General features: G+C 39.6%; 1 protein-coding gene across 6 annotated transcripts in view; it reads right to left on the reverse strand.

Annotated features, from left to right (window-relative positions):
- MAGI3 (membrane associated guanylate kinase, WW and PDZ domain containing 3) overlaps positions 1-24,776 on the reverse strand; it is a 259,208-nt gene that overhangs the window by 5,616 nt on the left and 228,816 nt on the right. For all 6 annotated transcript variants that reach the window (XM_027536101.1, XM_027536100.1, XM_027536102.1 and 3 more), the window contains 5 exons: positions 24,491-24,679; positions 18,938-19,123; positions 7,714-7,816; positions 6,847-6,973; positions 5,762-5,905 (listed from right to left, as the gene is read on the reverse strand). In XM_027536101.1, coding sequence (XP_027391902.1) covers positions 5,762-5,905; positions 6,847-6,973; positions 7,714-7,816; positions 18,938-19,123; positions 24,491-24,679 — 749 coding nt within the window. The remainder of the gene's footprint in view (positions 1-5,761; positions 5,906-6,846; positions 6,974-7,713; positions 7,817-18,937; positions 19,124-24,490; positions 24,680-24,776) is intronic.

Genomic DNA, 24,776 nt, shown 5'->3' on the forward strand with positions numbered 1-24,776 from the left:
GTAATGATTTTAAAATACAGTCGATTTTAAACTTATTTCAAGGTGACAAGCAACTGAAGGTACTGGTCTCAAAACAGAAAATTTGAACAATGGACAATTACTGAAATTCCAAAAGGCAATTCAAATATTTGCAAGAGCTGACTAAAACAATGCAGAAATAACAGAAGAGGAGGCAGTGATTAAATAACAAAGGTGGGTAGGACAGCTCTGTATCCACAGCTGGGGCAGAGCACAGTGGCTTAGAAGCTGGGTTTTGGAGGCATTATAATGTCTGTGGTTCACTTCTGGCTCCACCTCGTCCTAGCAGAGTGGTCTCATGTTCCTGTTAGGTGGAGATAACATTTGTACCTCCCTCCCTCCTGGGGTTATGGGGAGGATTTAATGAGATAAAAGCATGGTTATACAACAAGCACAAATGTTAATTTTCAAGTGATCTATTTTTTGGTAAAAAAAAAAAAAGATTTAAAGTGTATTAGGATGAGAAAGATTTAACTGTAGATTGCAGCCCATTCTATACAATGCAAAAAATTTTCAAATAAGACTATAGAATAGTTTTATTGCAATTTATAAAAAAAAAAGTGATAAATGGAAGATCTCACAAGACAGATGGATTTAACATACAAAGTAGAAAAAAAATCCAAAAAAAAAGCCAGCCAAAGAAAGATGATAATAAGCATAATAGGATGAAGAAAAGTAATAAACATAATTCATAAAATTCTTATATCCAGAATAGGTATATAAGTGAAAAAGTCAGTGCCCAGATTTCCTTTAATAAGTGATTAGAGAAAAGTCATTTTCATGAGGAAACACAGATGATGAATTAGCACCAGATAATTAGGGAAATAATTCCTCTGATAATTAGGGAAATGAAAATTAAAAGTAGATACTATTTGGCGCATGCTTTGGGTACATCTTGTAAAAACATGATTGAGGTTATAATTAGTTTCAATTATAGTCTTTGGGTTAAATTCTCTGTCCAAACCTGCATATTCCTTATTGTTTCAGCATAAGTAAACTGCTATAAAACTTGTAATTGAACAACTTTGCCACCAGATGTCATCTGTGTTTAAATTAGGGTAACGGAGAGGAGGCCCTCACAAGGGGGAAAGTTCTAAACTGGACTATACAAAGCTAAGGATAGAAAAATCACATCTTTGGGAGGGAAATGTAACCATTCTTATAATTTTGTTACTTAAGAGTGAAGTAAGCCAGAAGGAAAAACACCAATACAGTATACTAACACATATATATGGAATTTGAAAGATGGTAACAATAACCCTGTGTACGAGACAGCAAAAGAGACACTGATGTATAGAACAGTCTTATGGACTCTGTGGGAGAGGGAGAGGGTGGGAAGATTTAGGAGAATGGCATTGAAACATGTAAAATATCATGTATGAAACGAGATGCCAGTCCAGGTTCGATGCACGATACTGGATGCTTGGGGCTAGTGCACTGGGACGACCCAGAGAGATGGTATGGGAAGGGAGGAGGGAGGAGGGTTCAGGATGGGGAACACAGGTATACCTGTGGCGGATTCATTTTGATATTTGGCAAAACTAATACAATTATGTAAAGTTTAAAAATAAAATTTAAAAAAATTTTTAACATGATAAGAATATAAAAAGTGAGGAATACACCTGTTGATAAAAAAATTCAAGGTCAGGTTTTTGTCCTATTGAAAAATAGAACTGTGGGGGATACAGGAGAGGAGAAGAGAGAAATGAAGAGAGGAAAAAATTAGGATAGGAAAAAAAAGTATTCTTTAAAAAGCCACTTTAAGACAGTCTTGCAATTTTTAAAACATCCACTAAAATGTATTAAAATGACAAAATATTTTTAACAGATTGCTTACCTTATCTTGCAACCCATTAAGAAACTGTATGCCTCCCAAAGAAATTGAGTCCAGCGACATGAGCCGTGGCCTGACACGAAGGCCCACAGACCTGGCTGAGTGACAGCAGGCCTGGGTCCCCTGTGGCTGTGACTTAGTCTCCCTGAGCCTCAGTTTTAATCTCTGCAAGTGGGGGTAATGCCACCTACCTCACAGTTTCTGTGAGACTAAAACTAATACAAGTGAAAACATGTGGTCTGGAAGATAACAGTATCTAAATCTGTTTCTGTTCTACGTTAAATATTTCCATCTATTCCCTAATATGAACTTTTCCCATTCGGTTATTTCTCATTCCCTTAGCCCAGAACCTTTTTTATTCTCTCTAAATCTTAATAAGGTTTAAGGACCAGCTGAAGACTCACAAAATTTACAGATCCTCTCAACATCTTTCCATCTGTATCAAGAGTTAACAGTTTCTTGCTTTAGGGAATTACACTATTAAACTTTATGAAGGAACAAGCAAACAGTGTAAGGCCTATCTACCCAGTGAAAGGTCCTGGGAGTTAAATAGTAAAGAAATTCTCTCATTATCTAGAAATATAAACTCTGCATTCTATGCTTTCAGTAAAGATGTCTGGCGCGTCTACTATCAGTGTTTAAGGCACTGCCTCAGGTGCTGAAGATACTGGAATAATAGGTACAGGATACAAAGCACAGTGTCAGCCTAACAGAAACGATGCAGGGGAAGAGGTGAGAGGCCAGAGCGGAAGGCAGGCAGGATGCCCAGGTGGCTCCACGCGCCAGTGTCAGCTGGAGGTAAACGCACATCCTTTGGGGAATTGGTCACCCAAGTAAGCTGTCCTTTACAACAAAGCTCCTGTCATCCTTACACCAAGTCAAGATTTTGATAATTTAGTAGCCAGAAAAATAATTCTCTGCAAAGCTGACCTATTAGAGGTCAGAATAAACCCAGGCATAGCAGTAATAGCTTGTTTTCTTTTGTTTTCAAATTTCAGAGCTTTTTATATTAAAGCTGACTTAATCGCAGAATTCTAAAGCTTCTGTTCATTATAAAGAATAACATGTTTTAGAAGTAGACTTTGAATCCTTGAAGGCCTCCTTGCTTGCCTTTTATTTAGTGAGATTGGTGTATCTGAGTTGAAACCAATATTTCAATTATATCCTAGTTTTTGGCTTAATTGAATTGTGATATAATATACAATGTATATATAATATACAATTTAATAACAAATATATAATAATTTAAACAACTAAATGCTTATTTTTAAAAAGGCAGGGAGTTGAGAAAAATGATGAAGAAAACCAGAAACAAACATGCCATCCCCATAAACAGTGCCTCAATCTGCTGTTACTAAAACTTGAAAGAAGTTTGCTTGGGCCACGTATTTCACATGTAGATCTACATTTTGCAGGTTAGGAAACTGAGGTTCAGAGATGTTACCCAACTATGCACAGCTGTAAGGTGGCAGAACTAGAGTTTGATCCTTGTCCTGTCTGATTTCCAAACCATGTTCTCCCCACTTTATTAAACTGTCTCTATAGGAAAGTGAGATGCTAGGGCTTCCCCAGTAGCTAAGATGGTAAAGCATCTGCTTGCAATGCAGGTGACCCAGTTTTGATTCCTGGGTCGGAAAGCTCCCCTGAAGAAGGAAATGGCAACCCACTCCAGTATTCTTGCCTGGAGAATTCCATGGACAGAAGGGCCTGGTGGGCTATTAGTCCACAGAGTTGCAAAGAGTCAGACACAACTGAGTGACTAACACACAGAAGAAAGTGAACTGCGTTGAGCCAGCAGCTCAGCTTTGGCCACACTAAGACTCTGGCAATCAGCCCTCTCATTGCCATCAACACCCTCCAAGCTCTGCTTCTGCTGCTCTGCATTCTCACTCTCCTAGTCTTTTCTACCTTCTCTAGTTCACTAATGATAGGCCTTATACAGAGTCCTGCCCCAGCCCACAACTCTCCAAATCCTCTCCTATAGTGAACTCACCCATGGAAAAGGTGTCAGTCATCACTTCTGTCTGGGAAACGACAACCTGGAACTTTACCTCTTGTCCTAATTGCCAGGTAAATATTTACACCTGCATAACCGGCTGGTCCTTCAACATGACTACAGCTTAGTACATTATCAGTCTTTCTCCCACTGGCCTCCCTGATGGTTTTCTTACAGTGCAGACAGGATGAAGCCTCTAAGCCATCCTTGACTCTTTCTTTTCCTTCATCCTTCACTCGTGTAATACTTGTCTGTCATCTGAACTGGGCTTTTCTTCATTAACAGTTGATCCCACAAGCATCATTTAACTTCTATCCAAAGTATTGGGTCAGCCAAAAAGTTTGCTTGTGTTTTGCTGTGAGATGTTACGGAAAAACCAGAACATTCTGGCCAACGCAGTATTACCATCCAAGCTACATGCCCACCACCAGGACTGGACGCCTAAACGTAGCTAAGCTATCCCCTCGTCCTTCCGACACTCCCAGAGACCGATTTTATCAGTGTATTGCTCTGAAAGGAACTCTGGTGTTAAAAACCTGTGACTTTCCAGTGTCTTGGGCCTACATATTGGTGACTAATCTACTTCATATTCCCATTTTCTTCTACTGCCCTGTGTATATTCTAAATAGCCTCTCTGTAAACTTGACCACTTGCAGTCCCCTGTATACGACGTGTACTTCCTTCCTTTTGCTAATTTCTTCAGCCTGGAATGTTTTCTTACTCTCTCCCTATTAAAATCCTCTCAAACTGTCCAATGCCACCTATTGTATGAAATTTTCTCTACTTGTACTCACCTTTCTTTGAACTAACAAAAGTCTAGTCCTTTAGAGAAAGGATGGTATCTTGTTTGGGGGGATTACTCTTCCTCCTAACTCACTGAGTAGCATATATAAATTCTTGGGTAAAGCAGACACTTAATACATGTTTATAAAATGAGTCCTGGGAGTGGAGCAGTGATATGGATAATGAACACTCCAACCACCCAGAAGACTTTTCTGATTGTTATTAGAATATACCATCTAATAATCTGCAAGGGAGGGTCATTTGCCTTTCTAGTTAGCTTACTTAGTTTAAAAAGAAAAAGGAAAATAAAAATTCCTCTTTTCCTGATGCCTACCAGTAGTAGGAGGAGGAAGTCCAAAGCTCTCTTGAAGTCACAGAAGGCTTTTAACACAAGAGTTCCCCTCAAGAGCAATACACTGATAAAATCAGTCTCTGGGTGTATAAAGATGGATGAGGCAATAGGTAGGGGGAAGGTTGTCCAGATTTTAAACATTTTTACTTATAACCTATCTGAATACCAGTGAATTAACTGTTTCTTTAAAAATTGAGGCCAGCAAATAGCTTCAACGTAAGATTCCTCTAAGTAACAACCGGAGAGGGAAGGAAGTATCTTTTTGCAGATCCATTAAACAATCCATCCTGAAATGTCATGAACAAAAAGGTACAGTGTTTCAGAGAGTCCTACAAATGATGACAAGGTCAGGAGAGTCATGCCCATCAATTTTTGGCTACATCTAGAAGTAGCTAAGAGAGAAAGAAAAATCCTGGGACTCTTGTTTCTTGGAAGAAGTAGATGATTCTTTTCATCCTGGATTTCCCAGGATGAAAGTATACTTTATTTATTAATCCCTTTGCCCATGAATGTTGACTATGTAAGTAAAATTTATTTTTTCTTACCAAAGTCAAGCTGGTGCAACCAGCCTAACTGCAGTAGAGAAGAGCACCCTGCAAAGAGGAAATGAAATCATGACAAGCATCTGCCTTTCAGGTTTTAATGATGGAAAGACTTGCTTCATAGACTCAAGAGGTTTCTGCATTCCTTTTAATCAACTATTTTCAAAAGTTTCCAGTGTGGAAACTGGGTTGCAGTTTCCAGACCGGAAAAGGATTGCAGACAGAAGCCTACTCACGTGAATTCTGCCGTCTTTGATGGCAGGACCGTCCTCAGCAAGACGAAGGATGAACAGCCCCATGTTGTACTCCTTCCCACCCCTGAGGCTGAATCCAAAGCCCCGGGGGCCCCGCTCCAGCTCCACTGGGTAACAACCGAGGCCCTAGAGAGAGAAGCGTAAGAAAAACAAGTTGCATGGACTGCTTTATTTACAGTTTGAAGAAGGACTACTTTTATGGCTGGAAGAAATGATTTATCCTCTGAATATGCATTTTTATTTAAAAAAATTGAAGTATAGTTAATGTATGATGTTGTTAGTTTCAAGTGCACAGTAAAGCAATTCAGTTATGCATACACACACATATGTAAAACTCTTCTTTTTCAGGTTCCTTTCCATTGCAGGTTATCACATTGAGTGTAGTTCCCTGTGCTACACAGTAGGTCCCCGTTTACCTATTTTACATGTAATAGCATGTATATGTTACCTTAAACTCCAAATTTATCCCCCACTCTCTGCCCCGCTATTTTCTATGTCTGTTTTCTATGTTTCTGGGTCTATTTTTGCTTTGAAAATAAGTTCATTTGTATCTTTTTTGATTCCACATATAAGTGATCCCATATGATATCAATATGCATTTTTGTATTATAAAGAAGGGATGTAAATTGGTTGAAGGGCTACTTGATTTCTATAAATACAGCCTACATAAATTTGAAGGTTACATGTTTTCTCGACTAGTTGGTCAATATACAACAGAACAGAAAACAGAATTTTGGAAAGTGTTTCCTTTAAGTATCTTTTGACTAATTTCCCTGAAAAAAGAAAACAACACAAAAAAACCCCCAATCCTACTTTGATAGCTAAAACACTGCTATTTCTCGGTACTTAACCAAGGGTTCAAATTTCTCCAATAGAAAGTAAACTTCTCTTTCTCTCTTTGCTTTCTCTCGTGGACACTAACAGAATGCCAAACACAAAGTAAGTCCTTAGGAATGATCAAATCTGGGAACAAATTCATCTGAACTGATCTTCAATTAAAATTCATCAGTGTCAGTGACTCAGCCACAGAAGAGACCAATCTGCATCTGGGGGGAAATCTCTGGTACCTGATTGTGCCGACCGCCGACGACCGAAATTGTCGCGGTGTCAGGCTGTGCAAGGTGCTTGTGGTCAGACCACGAGTGTCTGTAGGAAATGGAGACATCTTTTCCAATTTCACCTTCTGTGGCACTTCTACAGGAGAGAGAAATCAAGTCATTTTAAGAACTGAGAAAAAGAAAAACAGCCTAAATGTAAAGGTAGATCAATTTCCTTTCCTTTAAGAGCTGAACCTTACCATTCTCCCTCTGACAAACTGCTATAAAGGCAGACTGTCTGAAGCAGAGATGCCAGGCAAAAACTGGCCATTAACTGTAGCATGGCTTAAAGTCTACCAACACCTCCATGCTGGGTTTTTTTGTTTGTTGTAAGAGTGTCTTAGCACATTTTACATCAAGGAAAACTGCACTCAAGTCACTGAACTGGAGGGCAGATAAGCTGACCCTGTCACAGTGAAAATGGCTCTCCTGCAGCACCAATGCCCGTGAAGATGCTGAATTTCTGGAAATTTAGTTTTTGTTTCATGGATAATATATTCAACAAAAGAAAAAAATTATGCACAACTTCTGCTCAGGTAAGTCTGAGAAGACAGTAATCCATGTGGGTCTAGGCTTCTCTTCCAAAACTGGAAGGACCAAGGGCAGCAGAGTAGGGGCTAATCCCCACCTGTCAGCAGAATGGATGGTCACCCTGCACCCTGGGCCAAGGCTGGGAAGAGGGAGGAAGGGACAGAGGGATCGGAGGATGGAGGTCTCGTCTGGACCTTACTGGCTGGCCTCTGTATAACTGTGTGGAGATGGGGGTGGGTGGGCAGGTAATGAAAAGTGGGGAGACAAGGAGAGAAAAAAACCAAAACCTGAGAAGAGCAGCCCTACCTGTCCCCAGGTATGTGGTTGGCCTGTGACTGTCCCATAGGCCTGTGCTGCAGGGCTGGGCTTTGCCTGGCGGAGTTTGTTCCTGATGGTGGACCAAGATGCTCTGTTCAAAGGCAAAAATGAAAAAAATAAGAATTTGTACATAAAAATGTGGAGGCTGAGAAGATCTATGAAAGTGAGCCAATAACAAGTCCCCAACGGTAGGGACTGTTGTCTGCAACTGAAATGTTATGTCTTTTCCCCTGTGGCTTCTGATGGATGTTTATGTTTGGAGAAAACAGGAATCATTCTTACTGCACCCACTCTCCCTCTTGCACCATTGTTTTGGTCGCCTTTCCACCCAACATGGAAACAGAAGTGAACAAAGTCCATCATTATTGAGAGGATGGAGCTCTAGGAACTTGTCTTGTAAACCAATTTATGGGTTTCCCAGGCACACTGCTCATAACTGGTAAACTGCCCTAGGTGACAAAGACAGGTTTAAGAATGCGGGAACACAGAGGCCAGTCTGGAAACCACACACATATCCTTAACCTGCACCTTCGATATGGCAGTAGTCATTTCACCTGACTCTAGTGTCAGACACAGACTTAGACAATCATCCTGAGTGTTGACAAATGTTTATAAAGATTTTACTAATTCTGTTTTCTCAGCACAAACGAAAAAAAGAAACATTTGTTTCTGTATCATCCTCAACAGCTCCAGAATTCCTGTTGTTCTTTGACAGATTTCATAACTAAGTTAAGTAGCTGCTTGCATCTAGAATTAGATGCCAATTCATGGGAGATGACAGTTAAAAGACACTCCTCAGGTTGTTCAACTTGCATTTTTAAAGCTGAAACTTTCTAATGTTTTATCACACCAAAATTTCAATTCATGAACTATTTAAAGTATCAAAGAGAGAGAAAAAGATTTCCCTGGTGGCACAGTGGGTAAGAATCCACCTCCCAATGCAGGGGACAAGGGTTTGATCCCTGGTCTGAGATGCCGCGGGGCAGCTGAGCCCCTTGTACCACTACTACTGAAGCCTGTGCACCCAGGAGCCTGTGCTCTTCAACAAGAGAAGAGCAATGAGAAGCCCAGGCACCGCAACGAGAGAGTAGCCCCTGCTTGCAGCAACTAGAGAAGGCCCATACAACACAATGAAGACTCAGTGCAGTCAAAAGTGACACATTTTTAAAAGAGGGAGAACACAGATTAATGATTAAGACCATGAACTTCAGAGCAAGACTGAGGGGGTTTAAGCCAGATCCCATCATTTGCTAGCTGTGTGTTTCTGAACACATAACTTCTCTGTGCTTCTAATCATCTCATCTATAAAAAGGAATTACAGCTACCTCATACGGTTATTAAGTTACTATATGCTAGAACAGTGCCTGGTATATTACTATAAAAAATGCTTCTATTAAAATGATCATTATGGCTATCATCATAATTATCAAAATGATGTGGGCTATATTTCTCTCAAGATGTACACTCTGAAATACTGACCTAACTTGAGCAAAAATGTCCCATGTAGGGGCCATTTTCAGGTTAGAGTATGTAGAAACTGATAAAATCTGAATCTCAGAATATAATGAAGGCAGAAAGGCTGACGTGAAAGACACGGAATCTGAATGGTTAGGAAGCAGTTTCTATGGAGAAAACGGGCTTCAGGGTCACTAAGTGCACTGCTCTTTTATGGCCTGGATTAAGTTGTTTCTCGTCAAAGTTCTTGGGACTGAAAACACAGATAAATAATTTATTCTTATTTAAGAACTTCTTGTAACTGAAAGCATTCTGAAAACACAGGCCAGAGTATAAACAGTGGTGGGAGGACAGTGATGGTATCTGGCTAAGCTGTGGCAGCCCCGGAGGCTTTCTGATGCTCCGACTCTGCCTGCTGGGCTTGTGTGTCTATGTGGGTTTCAACACCATGTACCAGATGTACAGGTGGAGGCCCAACTTTGCAGAAATCATCCAGAGTTCTGTCTTTCCTCTTTAAAGTGAAATGATCCAGGAAGGGAGAGTGGAGCATGAATTCTTTTAATTTTAAATTTTGGCAGGGGTGTGACCTGGAAACTTGTCTGTTGTGCGTTTATTCACTATCATGAATTTAATTTCCCTAATTACCTTAACAAATTACTTACACTGGCCTCCTTAACCCCCAGTCTCATCTTTATTCTGCCTCCTGGACTCCAGGCCCGGCACAGACACTGAAACACGCCACGGCCTTGCTTAGGAACCTAGGGCAACTTTTTATTGCTCCTGAGGTACTATCCAAATTTGTCACCTGGCACTCCTGGCATCACCTGTTCAAAAATGTCATGTCCTCTGTGAAATCTTACCTGGCTCCCTATGCCCAGTTTTCATAGCGGTTACCTCATTATGTCAGAGTTGGGTTAAATACCTGTCTCCTCTGCGAGACTGTGGACTCCTTGACTGCAGGAATCACCCCTCATTCACATTCCTGTGTCCATTATAAAGTCCAGAAGTCCTTTCACCCTTTGCTTACTGGGTATGTCAATTTCTAGTTACCTGTCTCTAAACTTGAGTAGTCATTATAGAGTTGAATTCTGTCATTGTAACTTCATGGCTACTATCGAGGCAATAGAATCTGCTGGGAAATATTACATCTGTCAACGAGATGACTGAAAGATAACTGTACCTTTGTATTAATTAGTCCAACTTAGATAATTTTTTGGCTTCACTATCTTGGCTAGAGGAATGGGTAGGTAACTTCAGAGCAGGACAGTATAAATAAGCTGATCAATTTCAAATTTTCCTCTACCTTCTCCTGAGGATAAGAGACGTCACTGCTAGGCAAAAAGCACCACAAATTGATGCTTATTCTTACAGTTACATGTTGTTTTTTGCTACCCCCTCCAAGGTTAAATAAACTTTCATTAGTATTTCTTTTAATTTTTAGTCCTTCAAACCATCCTATATAACATCTCCAATTTATGTGTAAAAGACATTCTACTTCTCAAAGTTAAATATTTATTCCACGGTATCAAACAGGCCTATGTTTTCTCTGAATTTTATCTGAAAACTCTTCAAATAGTAAAGCAATGGGTTAAGTACATCTTTACCTCAATGAGAAACTTTTCCTAGAGTTTCTACATGTACCTACTTAAGAAGAAGTGTATTCAGAGGGCTTCTCAGATGGATAAACACAAAATTCCACAGTTAAAACTATAGCAACAAACATAATATATTGGCAACCATTTTACCAAGAATAAATAAGAACCTTATGAGAGAAGGTTCTTATGTGTATATATATATGTGTGTGTGTGTATAGAAGAACCTTATGAGAGGTTCTTATATGTATGTGTGTATATATACACACAAATTCTTAAAAATTAGATATTAAAATTATATATATATAATATACATATAGATAATAATAAACCAGCAGAATAGGATAGAGAGCATGATTAAAGAGGAAGTTAACATACAGAAGAGATGGCTCCACAAATCAATGAGGAAGTACTACTATCTAATAGCTGGCACTAGAAAAGCTGGCTCGCTCTAAGAATAAAAACTAGAACTATAAATAAAGTTAGGTTCCAAATGGATTAAAGACCTAAATGCAAAATTAGGAATCTAATAGATGATAATGTAAGAGAAAGTCTCTGTGATATGGGGTGGGGAGCAATACCTTATTTTAAGCAAAACTTCAAAAGTATAAGCCATGAAGTAAAAATGGACTGATTTGGTGACATCTAAATTAAGGATCTGTATAATAAAGGGAGCCATAGTTAAAGTTAACATACAGACGACGGGAAAAGGTATTTGTACTTTCTAAAACTAAATTTGGCTAATGCCTATCTAATTCATAAGGAATCTCTAAATGCCAACAAGAAAAAGACAGCAACTCCACAAGAAAAATGAGTAAAGATTCTGAAGAGGCAATCCACAAGAAAAACAGATGCTCAAATTCATGGGTAAGCAGAGAAATGCAAATTACCTACCAATGAAGTAACACTCTCCATACTGTACCCTAGCCAACTTGAAAGCTGGATAAGGCCAGGTATTGGGGGAAGGGATGTGAAGATAAGGAACCCTCAGTGTTCTGCTGGTGGAAACGTAGATGCCGCAATTACAGAAGAAAATCTGATAGTACAGTACCTGGTCAAAGTAAGCAATTTCTTTGATCAATTCACTCCAATAAATTCTCACACAGTTTTATAAAATACATATACGAAAGTGTATGAGGATAGTTTGTGATAATGTGGAGTGGGAGACAATGTGGATTTGGCTGTCTATTGGGGAGCAGACAAGTAACGAGTGGTAAATATACAGTACGGAGAATGGTCAAGCAGTTAAAAGCAATCAATACGTTTACCCAGCAACTTGGATAAATCCTGAAGGCACATAATGCTCTGATAACAAAAGAACAAGCAACCAAAGAAAAGATCAATGAATTTAGACTATATCAACGTTAAACTTCTGTGCATCAGGAGACAATATCAAGAAAGTGAAAAGATAAGCCACAAAATGGGAGAAAAGACTTGCAAACCACTTATCTGATAAGGATCTAAAATCAGAATATAAACCTTATAATTCAACAATAAAAGAAACAACCCAATTAAAAGTGAGCAAAGGATCTGAATAGACATTTCTCCTAAGAAAGATATGTAAGTGACCAACAGCATATGAAAAGACAATCTCAGTAGTCACCAGGGGGTACAAACCAAACTGCCGCCTCACACTCACTACAAGGGCTCACACACACAAAACTGCCGCTTCACACTCACTAGAAGGGCTTGCACACACAAAACTGCCGCTTCACACTCACTAGAATGGCTCACACACACAAAACTGCTGCCTCACACTCACTAGGAGGGCTTACACACACAAAACTGCCACTTCACACTCACTAGAAGGGCTTGCACACACAAAACTGCCGCTTCACACTCACTAGGAGGGCTTACACACACAAAACTGCCGCTTCACACTCACTAGAATGGCTCACACACACAAAACTGCCGCTTCACACTCACTAGAATGGCTCACACACACAAAACTGCCGCTTCACACTCACTAGAATGGCTCACACACACAAAACTGCTGCCTCACACTCACTAGGAGGGCTTACACACACAAAACTGCCGCTTCACACTCACTAGAATGGCCCACACACACAAAACTGCTGCCTCACACTCACTAGAATGGCTCACACACACAAAACTGCCGCTTCACACTCACTAGAATGGCTCACACACACAAAACTGCCGCTTCACACTCACTAGAATGGCTCACACACACAAAACTGCCGCCTCACACTCACTAGGAGGGCTTACACACACAAAACTGCCGCTTCACACTCACTAGAATGGCTTACACACAAAACTGCTGCTTCACACTCACTAGGAGGGCTCACACACACAAAACTGCCACTTCACACTCACTAGGAGGGCTTACACACACAAAACTGCTGCCTCACACTCACTAGGAGGGCTTACACACACAAAACTGCCGCTTCACACTCACTAGAATGGCTTACACACAAAACTGCCGCTTCACACTCACTAGGAGGGCTTACACACACAAAACTGCTGCCTCACACTCACTAGGAGGGCTTATACACACAAAACTGCCGCTTCACACTCACTAGGAGGGCTTACACACACAAAACTGCCGCTTCACACTCACTAGAATGGCTTGCACACACAAAACTGCCGCTTCACACTCACTAGAATGGCTTACACACACAAAATAAAATGGTGAGGATGTGGAGAAATTGGAAGCTTCATACATTACTGGTGGGATTACAAAACAATGCAGGTGTTGGGGAAAACAGTTTGGCAGTTCCTCAAAAAGATAAAAATGAGTTACTATATGACCTAACAATTCTACACCTAGATATATACCCAAGAAAAATGAAAACATATATTTGTACAAAAATCTGTACACCATTGTTCATAGCAGCATTTTCCACAATAGGAAAAAACCCAAGTGTCTATCAAATAATGAATAAATAAGCAAAATGTATATACACATAATGGGATGTTATTCTTTAGTCATAAAAAGGATATGCGTGTGTATGTTAGTCACTCAGTCATGTCCAACTCTTTGCAACCCCATGGACTCTAGCCTGCCAGGCTACTCTTTCCATGGAATTCTCCAGGCAAGAATACTGGAGTGGGTAGCCATTTCCCTCTCCAGGGGATCTTTCTGATCCAGGGACTGAACCCGTGTCTCCTCCACTGCAGGCAGATTCTTTACTGTCTGAACCACAGGGAAGCCCAAAACGGACATGCTACAACACAGATGAACCATGAAAACATTCTGCTAAGTGAAAGAAGCCAGACACGAAAGGTCACATAGTATATAATTCCATTTACATGAAATGTCTCGCAAATCCTTAAAGAAGCAGTGGTTTCTTAAAAGGGTGAGAAAATGTTCTGGAATTGGTGGTGATGTTTGCACAACCTTATGAAAATACTAAAAACCACTGACTTGTATAGTTTAAAATAATGAATTTTATAGTATATGAATTACGTTTCATTTAAAAAGAGAAAAGATACAACTAAATGCCATGTAAGATCCTGCATTGGATCCTGTAACAATTAAGTGACATAAAAAGAAGAAAGCAATGGTTTTGAGGGGAAAGAAAGAAAAAAAAATGCATAAAATCTATAATACAATATCATTTATACAAATCAAAAATAAATGCACACACACAAACATGTATTTTAAAAGACATAAAAAGAAGCACATAAAACACTGGCAGTGGAAAAGGTGAGAGAAATGAGAGAGGAAAATGAAGACAAGTGAGAACAAACATAAATAAATGGAAAAGAAAACAGAAGGTGACTGCCAGAACCATTCCAACATAGTCCTTGTAACCTCTGGTACCTTGGTTCACCATTAAAAATGAACAAGAACTGACACAACATCAGAAATCAACTTTGAAAAAGAACACATTTTAAAGATTTCGTCAAGCAACAACAAGCAGGTCTAGTCCGTTTATGATCCAGACTTGAGAAGGAGCCGCTGTAGTGAGGAGCTGGCGGTGTCATGGGAGTGCCATGAGCCAGAGGGGGTCCTGAGTGTGTTTGAGGGTTTTGCACCATACATGACATTTGACTTGGGAACTTGGCAAAATAAGCACGAATACTGAACTGTATCTAGCAAAAGGGGGAAAAGAAGATGAAGGAAACAAGTTCCATTTTTCCAGACAGCGAATGGCTATGGAGAGTCGGGGAGCAGTAACACACGGGAAGGAACGAAGCTCTGAGGTATTGATCTGAATGTGGGATTTCTAAGAACAGCTGGCGAGCTATAAATATGCATCTGACTCTTTAGTGCAGTTAATAGACTTTATATGGAATACAAAGAGAAACTTGGACTGCTTACAAACTCCATGAATGGGATTTTATGGACAGAAGGGACACTTTCTATTTTTTTACCTAAAAAAGTAAGAGATTCTGAATGTTCCCATAGTTTAGTAAAACTTACAGAGAATAATGGAATAAGGTATAATCACTGAAATGTGATTTTACATGTCAAACATGATTGTATATTTTAAGAGGCTACACCTACATTTGAAACACACCTTAAAGCATGGATCTCCACCCTTCTAATTTTCCTAAATTTTGACTGGCGTTACATAAGAAGTCTTAAGATTTCCCAGTACACAGGTTTAGAAGTATCTGGACCAGAATGTCAAAGTTAATTTTTTTTTTTTTTTGCCACATCTTGAGGCTTGTGGGAGATCTTAGTTCCTAACCAGGCATGGAACGTACGCCCACAGCACTGAAAGTACAGAGTCCTAACCAATGCACTGCCAGGGAATTCCAAAACTAATTTTTAAAAGAAAGAAAAATGAGTAATTTTGGACAACCTTTTAGAGAAAACACCATCGACAATTAAGGGTAATTTTGAAAAAAAAAAAATACTAATATTATTCACCAGTAGAAAGACCACTTTTTTCTCTATCTCAAGGCTACTTGAAGTGTGGTCTTAGTCAGCAATAAGATGTGTACTGATACTGAGAGTAAAAATTTTAAAAAATTTGTAACAAATTGACAGAACAATTTTCTCATTTTAATTATTTACTTTTTATTATAGTTTACAAAAATGCCGGTCTATGATGAACTGGGAAAAAACCACTGATGCTTCTATATGTGCTTTGAGAAATACTGATCAATATTACTGCTGGTTCCACTACTTCCAGCAGTTTCTATCACTACTGCATGCCAAGCATGGTGATATAAATGCACCACATACATCTTTCTCAGAACTCTGAAATGTCATTTCCTGTGGCACTCAGGCCTGCTTTTCTTTGTAGGTGACAGAACAAATTTAAGGCTAAAAAGCAGGCTATAGAGATCATGGTAAAGACACTAAGATAAATCTTACCAAACTCATATTAACAATAAGCTTCATTCAAAAATTTTTATTGAGCACAAACTATGTGGCTAACACAGTTCTGGCTCTTGGGATTTAGCACCAACTATGATAAAATCTCTGGGTCTTCCCTGGTGGCCCAGTGGTAAAAGAATATGCCCAGTTTCAATCCCTGGGTTGGGAAGATCCCCTGGAGAGGGGAATGGCAGCCCATTCCAGTATTCTTGCCTGAAAAAATCCCATAGACAGTGAAACCTGTGGGGCTACAGTCCATAGCATCGCAAAGAATTGGACATGACGGCCATAAGTCTGTATTGTCTGTGAGTCTCTCTCTGTTTTGTAAGACTTAGCGACTAAACCACCACCACCACAACAGAATCTCTCACAAATCTTATGACTTTACATTCTAGTAGGGGAGATGACAATAAAGAAATAAACTTGCAGTTCAATAACCTCAGGTAGAGATAAGTACAATGAAGAAAAGTAAAGCTGAGAAAGGGAAGAGAGGAAGACTGGGGCAGACAAGGAGATTACAAGGGGAAAGCACAGCAGTTACGAGCACACAGATTCTGGAGAGAGTGCCTGATACAAATACTTGTTCCGTCACTAGTTTTATGACCATGGACAAGTTCTCTTAACGGCTCTGTGGCTCGCTCCCTCATCCATAGAATAGGAAATTAATAGTGCCGACCTAGCATTAGTGTGCAGAGAAGGCAATGGCACCCCACTCTAGTACTCTTGCCTGGAAAATCCCATGGACGGAGGAGCCTGGTAGGCTGCAGTCCATGGGGTTGCTAGAGTCAGACATGACTGAGCGACTTCACTTTCACTTTTCACTTTCATGCATTGGAGAAGGAAATGGCAACCCACTCCAGTGTTCTTGCCTGGAGAATCCCAGGGATGGGAAGCCTGGTGGGCTGCTGTCTATGGGATCGCACAGAGTCGGACACAACTGAAGTGACTTAGCAGCAGCAGCAGCAGCAGCAGCAGCATTAGTGTGAGGATTAAGAGTCAGCAGACGTGAAGTATTCAGGACAATACCTGGTACAGAGTAAGTGTTTCCTAAACATTATTATTTCCGCAGGCAGTGAGACTTAGGGGAGACTAGAATGAGGAAGGAGTCCATGCAAAGATATGGTAAAATAATGACAGCTACAATTAGATGAGCACCTTAAGGTATTTATACAGATTATGTATACTTTCACCTTTAATCTTCACAGTGATCTTGAAATAGATATCATTATTCCCATTGCATTGAGAAAAAAAAAAAAAAACTGAAGGTTAGAAATGTTAAGTGACATGTTTAAGGCCTGCCAACTAGCTAATAGGTGTCAGTGAACTCTGTCAGTCAAAAGCCTTACTTCTTCTATTGGGTGTATATCGCTTCTACTAGGTATTGGCATAGAACTGAAAATATCCTTAATTTTGCTCATTCATCCATTTACTCATTACTTCTTTCAAAAAAAAAAAAAATTTACTGAGTGCCTAGCAAGTATCAGTGCTTCCCTGGTGGCTCAGCTGGTAAAAAATTCACCTGCAATGAGGGAGACGGCGAGTATCATAGTCCATTGGTAATATTTTCTTTGTCTTCAAAGAGCAGACCCTTTTATTTGGGATATAGTGATGTAAGAACAGCACTCAACGAATTGCAGAGATAAGGAATGCAATAGGGGATCGGAAGCCCATGTGCACAGAGACCAATGAGGCCCAGTTCAAAAGAGGATCTGGGGACTTCCCCCGACAGTCCAGTGGTTAAGACTGCACTTCCACTGCAAGGGGTGTAGGTCTGATCCCTGGCCAGGGAATTAAGATCCCACATGCCAGCCACACAGTTCAGCAAAAAGAAAAGAGGATTTAGAAAAAAGAGAGGATTTGGGAAGAACTGGGAGGAAAATTTAAAAGGCAGGCTGGGAACAGAATCAAAAAATGCTTTTTTTGCAGAGAGTAGGGAACCACTGGAGCGTCCACTGAGGAGGACTTCAGAGCAGCCAGGCAAACTCGTCCACAGAGAAATCCCCTACAGAGTCTCGGACAGAAGGGAGATTTATGTAACACCTTAGAGACAAATGTATGTTAGTGGTGCTGGAGGAAGGGAAAAGAAAGAAGGAGCAAGAATTTAAAAACCTGAAAACTGATAGCTTAGAGGGTCACTGCTGGCAAGAGGATGGAGTGGGACATGAACACACATTACAGTATACAGAATTTTAACAAGAAAGACTGACTTCATAAATTTGCTGCTTTTGGCCTCTTGTTAGTTTTTAGGAAAAATAATAGAAGGTAAGCATTATATAATGGTTACCTTGTAATTCATAAGCAAAGAACATGATCTGGTTGCCATTCAAAATGGTTCCTAATTACAAATTCTTAATGATCAAGGGCAGCCTTATAGCAAGGCAAGACACTAAGTGCGTCTTATGCCCTATTTACTGGCCATTCCTACATATTCCTGCTCCTGCATTTATAAAGCAGTTTCCAGAATGAAACCCTGCCTGCAAGGCGAGGCACCCTATGACATGGGCCTGACATGAAAGGTTTGATATCAACAGTGACTTTCTTTGAACTCTTTAGAGGATTTTCTCTCACTCAAATAGAGACTTAAGACATTATTTTAAGAAAATAAGATCTGAAAAGTATTAGCCATGTCTTTCACTCCGGGTGCTTGCTCCTCCAGCATGTAAATAAATGGCCACCACTCGCTAGCTGGATTATTTTTCTTGAGCTACTGACAACTTTATAATAAACTGTCTTTTAAATTCATTAAATGGAAAAGGCAAAAAAGAGACTCCAGCACGTATAAATGGTTCTATCACTGCAGGGGCTCTGGTACTGCTGCAGGCTCTATGTCCCTCGGATCAGTTTGGGGAAGGCGGGTGTAACAGTTCCTTACCTTCTTCAGCAATGACCGTTAGTGTGACAGTGACACCAGCGTCCTTGATCAGCTGAACAATGTTATCATGGGACAACTCAACAATGGACTGCCCATTCACTGCAGAGATGTGATCTCCAACTTTCAGCTTCCCACAGCGATCAGCTGGACTTCCTTCTATGACTCGGCCAATTTTATGAGGAATAACTATGAAGAAAAAAGTTCCCAGGTTTTTCAATTATTTAACATATCTCTTAGTATTGGATTTATCATCAGCATCAAAAATTCAACCTAATAACAAAGAAAATCCTTCCAAGATATATCAGAAAAACCACGAGTGATCATCCTATCCAAATGCAACTATCTTCATATTATCTTCTGTTCTTTGTTGACATGCAGATACTCTTTACACAGCTGCGATCATGGCATATAAACCTCTTTGCTTTTCTCCACTTACCAGAAACCTTTTCCAATTTTTATATGGTCATCCTAACAATCCCATTTAAAGGCTACTGACCTCAGTGATATTTGTGAAAATATCTCATGTTTCTTGTTTGTCATTGGTTGTTTAGGTTGCAACATGCTTTTGGGTATTTTAGAAACTGCTACAATGAGATCATCTTTGGTTCAGCTGAAGGGGCATTTACCCCCACAAGAAATCTTGTAAATAAATGCAGTTCAAAATCAAGTTCAGGAATGAGAATGGTCAGAAATCCAGTTACAGTGAAAAGACTGATCATTAAAATGAATCATACTTACTTCTAGAACAAAATTTATTCCTCTTATTTGTGCCTCTAGATTTTTTTTTAAATTAGAAAAGCTGAGTGGGATTAGAACATTAAGCGTTTAACATTAAGATTATTTGGCTTATGGTTAAAATCCTACCCTGAAAGCACAAAGCTGCTCTAAGACATTTGGAAAGACACTCTGTGCAGTTCTATTATATCTCTAGTTTAATGCTGAAGGCTTTCCGAGAGTAACTATTAAGATTCTTCACTGTTATTATGCCTTAAAATGAGTTCTCAGACATTCAGGAAATCTTGTGAAAATATCTTTCACCATTTAATAAGGGGCATTCATATTAAGAAACAAGTGTTCCTTCTATGCTCTCTAGAATTTTTTTGCCTACATTTATCTGGCACTTGGGCTCCTGCTGAATGTGGATTATCATCAATAAGGATAACTTACTATTTTTAAATGGCACTGTGATTATGTTTAATTTCTATAGTAAAATGGGCTCCTTACTAGTATTTTTGAATTATATCTAGGTGTAAGTTAAGGCCATTTTAATAGAATTTCATTTGGACTGGAAGTTATTCTTGGCCATGATTTATGTCCCATGGACAGTAAGTGCCATTCCTTGGCTGTTCTAGGATTATGCAGTGAGAGATTAGGAGATTTTATCTTAAAAAAGAGGAAGTCAATGTGGAAGCAAGTGCCCTTTAGCTCTGAATTATATCAAGCACTCACACCATTTTCCTCACTGTTGTTGTGCTCAGTCGCTCAGTCATGTCCAACTCTTCTGACCCCATGGACTGTAGCCCTCCAGGCTCTTCTTATCCGTGGAAGTTTTCATGCAAGGACACTGGAGTGGACAGCCATTTTCCTCCTTCAGGGTATCTTCCCGACCCAGGGATCGAAACTGCATCTCTTGCATCTCCTGCATTGGCAGGCAGATTCTTTACCGCTAGCACCACAGACTTGGGTTGATCCCTGGGTTGGGAAGATCCCCTGGAGGAGGGCATGGCAACCCACTCTAGTAGTCTTGCCTGGAGAATCCAATGGACAGAGGAGCCTGGAGGGCTACAGTCCATGGGGTCGCAAAGAGTCGGACATGCCTAAGCGACTAAGCACAGCACAAGCAGCATGGGCTGTGTCCTGTGCCAGGCGACGTGAGCTGACGCCCAGCTAGGACAACAGGCAGCACATCAGAAATACATGGAGGATCACACAGGGGCCCATGGGTAACCTTCTAAATTAACATCTCAGTAACTCTCCTTCTTAGAAGAGATTTTACTTGTAAACAATGTTCATTCCAGATCCCCTAAGAAGAAAATCATTCAGCTCCCTGGCACACTGAAAGGGGTTTGTTCCGACTTGGGAAAGCGTCAAACAAGAAAAACCTCTGATGCCTCAGTTGTTCCTTTCTCATCACGTGAGTAATGCGGTCAAAAGGAAATTGGCAAATCTTGGTACAGAACTTCCTGAAGGGTTAGTCATAGAGGTGAGGAGAGATAAAAGTAGTCAGATTGTTATTGTCTTGGCACTTATAGCAGCACCACCAAAACAGTTAAAGATAAACAGACCAGTAGAAAGATAACTTCTGAACATTCTTTGAATAGATTGGGAAGTTTTCAACGTAACTGCTTAGAGTACGTTGCCTACCAGTGCAGGAGACATAAGAGATGCGGGTTCAATCTCTGGGTCAGGAAGATCCCCTGGAGAAGGAAATGGCAACCCCCTCCAGTAATCCTGCCTGGAGAATCCCATGGACAGAGAAGTCTGCTGGGCTACAGTCCATAGGGTTGTAAAGAGTCAGACACGACTGAAGCAACTTAGTATGCACACATGCTTAGAGTACACACGGCTAAGGAAAAATCTGAAGTCCTGCCTTACTGTTGGTATACAAAGTCTATAGGTATTTGCATGAAGTCAATTTCTCCATCTTCATTCATCTTTGGCCTAAATCTGTCTCACAGGCTGGCTTGTCCAGATGCTGAGATGACTTTGGTGCTCTTAAAATATTATTTTTTAGGAAAAGAAAGGACAATAGCTGAATATGTCCCCTTCTAAAAGAAATCCTTTGCAACCAGAACTGAAAAGTATGAAAAGTGGAATGCTAAAACCTCTGAAGTGCTGGCCATGCAAAAACCAGTCAGGTCCTTTCCATTCTTAACAGAGGTGTTTGCTGAGTACTCCACTCATGCAGCCCTACACAAACTGGTCCAGGACAACGAGGATGCTGGGCCTGGATCCCTGACCTTTGAAGAAGTCAGTGGTACAGAATTTTATAGCTGGTATTAGAGATGCTAGTGGGAACTCTTCCTGTGACAAATGTCAGCAGAAAATATATTTCAGCAGCAGCAGCAGCAGAAAAGAAAACCAACCAACAACCTGCACTGTGCAGAATACCAACCTGTACCAAGGCACGACCCATAAAGAAGGATCTATTCTGACAGACAGGTTTCTGGCCTTCTCACCTGTGCTAATTCCTTTTTTAAAACCAATCTTTCACTGTTACGCAGTGAACTGCACACTGCAACTGCTTGGTCTCTGTGAGGGAAAGCTCCTCATGTAATCTCACCCCAGGATCCTTCTAGCTATGAGATAAATGGAGTTCCAAGAAGAAATGTTTGCAGGGCTGAGAATTTTGTGAGATTATTAACTAGCACGTCAGCGAAATTACGAATTCTGGTTTTGCATCATGACTGAAAATCTCAAGTACTTTATATAAAATTCATTTGACAACCTAAGCCTAATTTACCATTCAGGCTGATAATTAATGAGCTGCAAACACTCATTTCCTGCCACGCATTAGCTGTTACCTCAATCTTACATTTTAATTGGGTTTTCTTTCCCATCTCATTACTCAAATATTGATAAACTTTTTAACGTTTCTTTAGAGGGAAAAAAAGGTCAATATGCAGTGACAGCTGCAATGACAATGGCAGAAACCACAGCAAGTGACAGCAGCCAACATTTACTGAAGGTCCAGGCAGAGGGCTTCACATGCATTATCTCCTTTAATCCTCGCAAACATACGAGACAGAAGTGTCAACATCCTCATTTCACAGGGCAAGCTGGAGCACTCGGAGGGTAAGTAATGTGCCCAAGATCAGACAGCTATTAAAAGACATCAGCGGGTCTAGAAGCCATGTCTGTCTGATTACAAAGCCCAGCACTTAATGACACTGTCTTACACAGAGACCCAGCACCTATGGTATGTAAAACCATCAAGATCCTAAAGATATTTAAACAAAGAAGTATAAAAAGATTTTAATTTTAAATATAAATAAATTAATAAATATAATTACACAAATAAGATGATATATTTAAAACAGATAATGTATTAAAGTATAACATAAATTTCAAATATAAAAATAGGTTAAACTATTTAAGTAATATATTTTGCTGAATTCCTCTGTATCTCCTAGTTTATGGTGAACACTAGACTCTAATTTTTGTAGTGCTAGAGGAGAAATACGCTCAATATGGCAAGTGGTTAGCATCTATCACGCTGAGTAATAATCTTTCACTATTTTTGTTAATCTGAATGCCCAGGATTATTGCATGGTATTCGAATCAGAATATGATTATCTAAAATGGTCATTTGTTTTTCTAGATACTGATTTCCAATGATATAACATAAAATCCACCTAACAGCTGCTTTCTCTCATTTTTCTGACACAGGCCACATAATCATCCTTACAGCATCAGTAACAGTTCCAGTTCCAAGCATTACCATAGCAACGGCTTTTGGAAAATGGAAACTAGTATCAGTGAGCAGTGACCTGAGACCATAGTAATAATTCATCCATGTCATAGAATCTTCTTCCTTTACACACTTGCATTGATTTTAGCACGATTTTTGCAAATTGGTTTGGCTCACAACACTTTCCTGAAAGTGTTTTCATTTTTCACTAAGGTTTTAGTGACCATTTAGTCTAAAAGGATCTCGCTACTCAAGATAAAGTAAAATCCTCTGGCAAAGCTAAGAGTGCATTTTCGTGTGGTCAAAGATTTTTATCACTTGACTTGGAAAAATAAAGCTACCAGACAAGCATGACACATAAATATTAGTTTGCTGGTTCTCATCTTATATTCATTTGTATTTTATATTTAAAGATGATTATTACTTAGAAACATAAAGATACAGCAAATATTTAATTTGCTGATTCATAACAGCCCTAGACATAGAAGATGTGATTCCTCCTTTGTTGAAGAAATTAATATACATATTAAATTAATATACATATTAATCCTTCTCAGATGACATTCTACTAAACTGGGTTCAGGATATTTCAAGGTCTTGACAGAATTTTTACCTTTTGATGAAGCATATAAGGTAGGAGTGCCTCTTATCTTTTAAGGTCAATTTATAGCTGCAATAAGGCAATTATGATTAAATAACACAAAAGGACTATTTAAGACACATCTGGGTCAAGGTTTTTCTATTTTGCTTCTTAACTGCTTCTAGAATTTCATTTATTTCTGTATATATGATTTCTTCTAATCTGGGGGAAAAAAAATCCTAAGCCCCCATAATTGAAAAAAAAATTCAGCATTGTCCTTTCACTACATCAATTAGGTCACATCCCTGATAATACTGACACAATATAAGGTGGATGCAAACTGAGATACTAAGATTTATTTTATAGACTCTGAGATAGATAAAAAAACCCAAAGCCTGGAAGACTGATTCAAACTACCTAATTTTGAAAACAAATAAAATATTCAGCATTTTTTTAAAAATGGCAATTTATACATGATTCCTAGCTACTTTCACAAACCCCAGTGGGTGACTCAGAAAACTGGAATTAAGAGGGAGGGACACCAGGACACAGGGGCCCTTACCTCCTGGAGGTGGCTTGCTCTTGGAAGTGAGAATGACAAATCCAAATCCTTCATTTTCTTTTCGTTGCAAGACAACATCATAGGGCTCCTGGGGAGCAGGCCTGGCCAGGACCTCTGCTCGGTTCAAGCGGGGAGATCCATTCTGTGTTGAAGGGAAGGCTTGGGAGCTGTCATCCTCAGGTTGTTTCTCTGTAATAAACAAGAGCAATTTTGATATTTCTGGAACATCGTAACTTGATAACTAAAGTGTTTTGTGCTAAGCTCTTCACAAGAACACTGAGTTTCT

The sequence above is a fragment of the Bos indicus x Bos taurus genome, chromosome 3 (assembly GCF_003369695.1).
Source record: "Bos indicus x Bos taurus breed Angus x Brahman F1 hybrid chromosome 3, Bos_hybrid_MaternalHap_v2.0, whole genome shotgun sequence".
NCBI classification, from domain to species: domain Eukaryota; kingdom Metazoa; phylum Chordata; class Mammalia; order Artiodactyla; family Bovidae; genus Bos; species Bos indicus x Bos taurus.